Source organism: Stegodyphus dumicola, chromosome 3, assembly GCF_044657685.1.
Source record: "Stegodyphus dumicola isolate Sdum_Otavi_A_Nest chromosome 3, ASM4465768v1".
NCBI classification, from domain to species: domain Eukaryota; kingdom Metazoa; phylum Arthropoda; class Arachnida; order Araneae; family Eresidae; genus Stegodyphus; species Stegodyphus dumicola.
The window spans coordinates 1,744,837-1,750,836 of NC_140770.1; the positions used below are offsets into that span (position 1 = coordinate 1,744,837).

At 39.6% G+C, this 6,000-nt stretch overlaps 1 protein-coding gene across 3 annotated transcripts in view; it reads left to right on the forward strand.

Moving 5' to 3' along the window:
* Positions 1–946, forward strand: part of LOC118201769 (degenerin deg-1-like) — a 63,889-nt gene extending 62,943 nt beyond the window's left edge. For 2 of the 3 annotated variants that reach the window (XM_035373921.2, XM_085812311.1), the window contains exon 12: positions 681–946. In XM_035373921.2, coding sequence (XP_035229812.2) covers positions 681–887 — 207 coding nt within the window. In that variant the 3' untranslated portion in view covers positions 888–946. The remainder of the gene's footprint in view (positions 1–680) is intronic. The other variant, XM_085812310.1, reaches the window with a different exon arrangement.
* The last annotated feature ends 5,054 nt before the right edge of the window (positions 947–6,000 follow it).

The following is a 6,000-nucleotide window of genomic DNA, read 5'->3' on the forward strand; positions in this document are numbered from 1 at the left end:
ATAATCCAATCCATTCCTCGTTGTTAATACCTTTTTAATAAAGCGAAAAAAGGGTAATGGTAACTTATCAAAGTAGGTTTATTCTGTTCAGCTTATTCTTTGCAGACCTAAGGGCTTATTCTATAGGTTAATGTGGCTGTGAACTTAATAAAATCTATAGAATTCTGCTTGTATAAAAGCTCAATCAATGTCTTTTCAGATACTGCTAGACTGAAAAGCGAATTATCGTTCTATTTTGAAGCTAATGAAAAAGTCTAAAGTAGGTTAAAATAACCTTTTTTACTTAATTCTTGAATTAAATAGAAGATACTACTTGTGCTGCAAATGAAACTTCACCACTTATGAATTAATGTAACATAATCTGAGACGACACGCAAATTAGTCTATCTAAGCTGGCTCAAGTAATTAACGGTGCGCTAGTAACTCCGGCTAGCAAAATGGCTAAAGCCGGAATAAACTTTGGCAGAGAGCTAGAGATATTACATAACAGCAAGCGAGATTGCCCAAAGCTCTTAACTCTGAAACTTTCAAACCCTCTTCCTATATACTCCACTACTAATCTGAATTCTGGTGAGAACTACGGAAAGAAGTTATACTAAAGTTTCAAATGATAACTGTTTCATTAACATAACTTCCTACAAATCTATAATAATAAAACTTTCTTTCTTTTTTTCTTTCAGTTGGTAGAGGTATTCAGCCACCTTGGTGGTTACCTGAGTCTTTGGTTAGGATTTTCCGTTCTGGCTTTCTGCGAACTTCTTGAGATGGTATCTATGGTGTTCATACGAATAACGGACGTCAAAACGTCTGTCTTCCACCCTGTTCCTAGAAGGTACTCTAAGAAGAACAAAGTCCACGGTCGAAGTATTAGAAATAATGCTTACTGATGAATTTTACAATACGCGAAGTTTCCGAAATTTGTTTGTAATCATAATAAATTTTCTTTCCCAAAATACAGATGCAAATTTAATGCACATTGAAAAAACAGAAAACAAACTTAAATGAAAATTTTCTGAAAGATCATTTAAGGCAGCGGTGCCCAACCTTGGGTTCACGAGCACAAGTGTGCTCGCCAGCCCGATTAGGTACTATGAACAAAAAATATTTTTAAAATAACTATTCATTTATATTTCTTAATTTTTAAAATACGGTAAGCATTTATAGTCATAAGAGATACAGGGGTTGGAAAAACATGTTTCTTTGCTTAATATGGTGTAGGAAACCCGTTGGCATCCAAAACAGCTTGCAGTCTTCTCGGAATGGATGAATACAGTTCCTTTCCGTTCCAATGTAGACCACAAAGGTTCGATAATATTCAGGTCTGGTGATCGTGGTGGCCAGGGGAGATGGGACAACTCATCCTCGTGCTCAGAAAACCAGTCCTGGACAATGTGAGCTGTGTGAACAGGGGCTTTATCGTCTTGGAAGACACCATCACCATCGGGGAACAAAGTTTGTACCATGGGATGAACTTGATCGGCCAAAATGTTCACATAAGTCTTGGCAGTCATGTGCCCTGACACAGTTATCATGGGGCTAGCAGAGAACCACGATATGGCTGCCCAAACCATAACAGAACCCCCGCCATGTTTCACTCTTGGCAACAAGCAGTCTGTATTATAGGCTTGAGATGGCGTTCTCCAGACGTAAACTCGGCCAGAAGTGGGAAACAATGTGAAAGAAGACTCGTCAGACCTTATTACTCGCTTCCACTGCTCTATAGTCCAGGCTTTATGACTTAAACACCACCTTTTCCTGTTACGGGCATTAGCATCACTGATGAGTGGCTTCTCAATTGCAGCACGGCCAGCAATTCCTTGTTTATGAAGCTGCCTTCTAATTGTTTTGGTACTCACATGGTTCGGTAACACAACATTCATTTCAGCAGTAATTTTTGCAGCTGTGGTGTTCTTATTTTTCGTCACAATTGCCCTTATAATGATCGTCTGTCACGATCACTCGGGACACACTTTCGTCCGCGCTGTGATTTAGCAGATGATGTTTTTCCGCTTTTCAAATATGCGGAATAAATCTTCGATACATTACCTCTTGAAACACTAAACACCTCGGCTACCTTGCTTACGGAAGCAAATACCATGCGTGCTCCAACAATTTGTCCACATTCAAAGTCTGTTAACTCTGACATAATGCAATGACAACCTCACATAACAGTACTCCGACAACAGCTGAACCGTTTAGCACATTTACGAAGTTGTATAGGTGGCGTCAGTAGTCAAAAGCGCCAGCGCCACCTACATATTTCATTAAAATCAATCTTTCTTTTCAAACATGCATTTCACAAGGTGTTTCCATATTTTTGTCCATCCACTGTATCTCGCAAGACGTTATAAAATAACTGATTGCTGACTGTTGAACTTGATAATCTTATTGCTTCGTTCCGATGTTAGATGGCTCAGCAGGGGAAAAGTACTTCAACGATTTGTAGAACTTCTTTTGCCAATAAAGCAGTTTTTGGAATCCGGAAACGAAAGTTATAAAGAATTGGACGATAACAATTGGTTATCCGGTTTGTATTTTCTCACGGATATGACAGCTTAACTGAACAAACTGAACGAACTCTAGGGAAATTAAAAAAATCCTTTTTCCAATTTTCAATTGACTGGGACTGTAATTGCTTTTCAGATAAAGTTAAATTTCTGGATAAATCAGATGCAAGAAAAAATTTCAGCCATTTTCAGAATTTATCCAAGTCATATTAATAACCACAAGGCTATTGAAACAGAGAAATACTCGCAAAACCTAAAAATGCACTGAAAAATAATTTTGAACACCGCTTCTCTGATTTCCGAAAACGTTTAACCAATATTATTATTCATCTTCAACCCATTTGTCGAAATTAATTATTCAGGTGTATCACATAAGATTGGAAATATGTTTAACGAAAATGTTGATGTTTTGGAAATGTGCTCACGGTAAGCAAAAATGTGCTTGCGAGAGGCCAAAGGTTGGGCACCACTGATTTAAGGTCTAACAACTAAAAAAAACTCCTCGGACACAACATGACTTCCTTGTACATCTGTTAAATTATACGCAATATTTGCTGCTCTTCTTTCAAACTTGTTTCATTGAATAATTCTATCGTAATTAACCGATCCCTCAAGACAAACATAAAAATACGAAACAATTTTTAATCTTAACTGGAGTCAACTGGCAATAGATCTCTAAATAAATTCATAGCTTTTAATTAAACGCATCCACGCTTCAAAGGATATGCTTTGCTGCGTCACTCTACCCGCATGTTACGTTACTCTTTCTCTGCACTTTATCTGCACTGCAACTTCTGTAGCCCAGTCGCTGCTCAGGATTAATGCAATGACTTTCTGGCTATAAATACCACCACAGTTCGTATGCATTACCTTTTCTCGCTTGCTGTTGCCTGCGTAAACGTCTCTCGCTTTGCCTTCTTCTTGATTATCTAAAATATCAACTATGTGTTATCAAAATTGTGGGTGTGTTTAACACCCCTAGTATTGTACTAGTTTAAGCAAAAACATATTTCTGAATAAGTATATAAACTCCTTCGCTACTTGTTCTATATTGATCTGTCGAGAAACCTAGTGAAGCACTAATAACGTAGACTCGAAAAGGGTTAACCCTTTCCGGCACGCTACCTTTTAAAGTCGAAGTTTTGATTTAAAAATATATATATATATATATAAATAGGCAGTTTAATTAGGTACACAAGTAAAATTTTGTGAAGATAGCACTTATCGTTTTAATTCTGTTGGGTGTGCCCAAAGTGGGCACACTGATTCAATAGAGCTTCGAAAAGAGTGCTGAAACGAGCATTGTTGTCAATGAACTAACCGAAGAGATGCGGAGAATTAATGAATACAGACTATCAGTTGCCCTAGATGATCGGTGAGCCCGGTATGGGCGCATCTAGGATTCGCCGTTTGATTTTAGCTAAGATTTCAAGGTAAAAATTTAAAACTAATATAGAATAAGGAGATTAGCATACAGCCAAAAATTAACACAGAAATTTATTTTCAAACAATTTTTTTATACCCTAAAAAAAATCTGGAAGAATTCTTTGAAAAATGAGGGTCTTAAAAAATTAAATATGGCTAAAATATATGGACTGGGTTGTGTTAAGCTGCCATCTACTATCAATAAAGAAGGTTCAGAGTAACCTTTATTAATTAATTAAATTAATTCATTATTATAATTAAGAAATGATAACAGATGGCACCTTCTCCGGCTTACAGGAAAGCCTCCAGTCGAGCTTTTAAATCAGGATAAGATAGTAGACTAAAACTAATTAATAGATTAGTCGAAGTTAAACACAAATATCTAGCGTAACTGGACCTTAAATTAAACCCGGCCGGCGATGATCAACAAGCACATACAATACGGCCAAGCGAAATAGCTTCAAGAATGAATTAGACAGAAGCCAAACACCCATCACTAAGGACTCCTACGCACTTTCTCGATCAAATAAGTAGAACTTCCTTTAAATACTACTTCCAACTCATTTGCATTCAACGTGATTCTAAAAACCCGTTCTGGTAGGGAGTTGAAGTGGAAAAACAAGAATTGAAAGAAAAATGTTTAAAAATTAAAATACACCTTACAACTGTTGTGATAATCTCTGTCGTAATTTGTGTTATATATATATATATATTATATACATACATATATACTACTTATACTACTCTCTCTGTCTCTCTCTCTGTCTCTCTCTGTCTCTCTCTCTCTCTCTGTCTCCTCCTCTCTCTCTCTGTCTCTCTCTCTGTCTCTCTCTCTCTGTCTCTCTCTCTGTCTCTCTCTCTCTCTCTCTCTCTCTCTCTCTGTCTCTCTCTGTCTCTCTCTGTCTCTCTCTGTCTCTCTCTGTCTCTCTCTCTGTCTCTCTCTGTCTCTCTCTCTCTCTGTCTCTCTCTCTCTCTGTCTCTCTGTCTCTGTCTCTCTCTCTGTCTGTCTCTCTCTCTCTGTCTCTCTCTCTCTCTGTCTCTCTCTCTCTGTCTCTCTCTGTCTCTCTCTCTGTCCTCTCTCTGTCTCTCTCTGTCTCTCTCTCTCTCTCTCTGTCTCTCTCTCTCTCTCTCTGTCTCTCTCTCTGTCTCTGTCTCTCTCTCTGTCTCTCTCTGTCTCTCTATCTCTGTCTCTCTCTGTCTCTCTCTCTGTCTCTCTCTCTCTGTCTCTCTCTCTCTCTCTCTGTCTCTCTCTCTGTCTCTCTCTCTCTGTCTCTCTCTCTGTCTCTCTCTGTCTCTGTCTCTCTCTCTCTGTCTCTCTCTCTCTGTCTCTCTCTGTCTCTGTCTCTCTGTCTCTCTGTCTCGTCTATCTCTCTCTGTCTCTCTCTCTCTCTCTGTCTCTCTCTGTCTCTCTCTCTGTCTCTCTCTGTCTCTCTCTCGTCTCTCTGTCTCTCTCTCTCTGTCTCTCTCTCTGTCTCTCTCTGTCTCTCTCTCTGTCCTCTCTCTCTGTCTCTCTCTCTCTGTCTCTCTCTCTGTCTCTCTCTCTGTCTCTCTCTCTGTCTCTCTCTCTCTGTCTCTCTCTCTGTCTCTCTCTCTCTCTGTCTCTCTCTCTGTCTCTCTCTCTCTGTGTCTTCTCTGTCTCTCTCTGTCTCTCTGTCTCTCTCTCTGTCTCTCTCTCTCTGTCTCTCTCTCCTCTCTGTCTCTCTCTCTGTCTGTCTCTCTCTCTGTCTCGTCTCTCTCTGTCTGTCTCTCTCTCTGTCTGTCTCTCTCTCTGTCTGTCTCTCTCTCTGTCTCTGTCGCTCTCTCTCTGTCTCTGTCTCTCTGTCTCTGTCTCTCTGTCTCTGTCTCTCTGTCTCTGTCTCTCTGTCTCTCTCTCTGTCTCTCTCTCTGTCTCTCTCTCTCTGTCTCTCTCTCTCTGTCTCTCTCTCTGTCTCTCTCTCTCTGTCTCTCTCTCTCTCTCTGTCTCTCTCTCTCTGTCTCTCTCTCTCTCTGTCTCTCTCTCTGTCTCTCTCTCTGTCTCTCTCTCTGTCTCTCTCTCTCTGTCTCTCTCTCTCTGTCTCTCTCTGTCTGT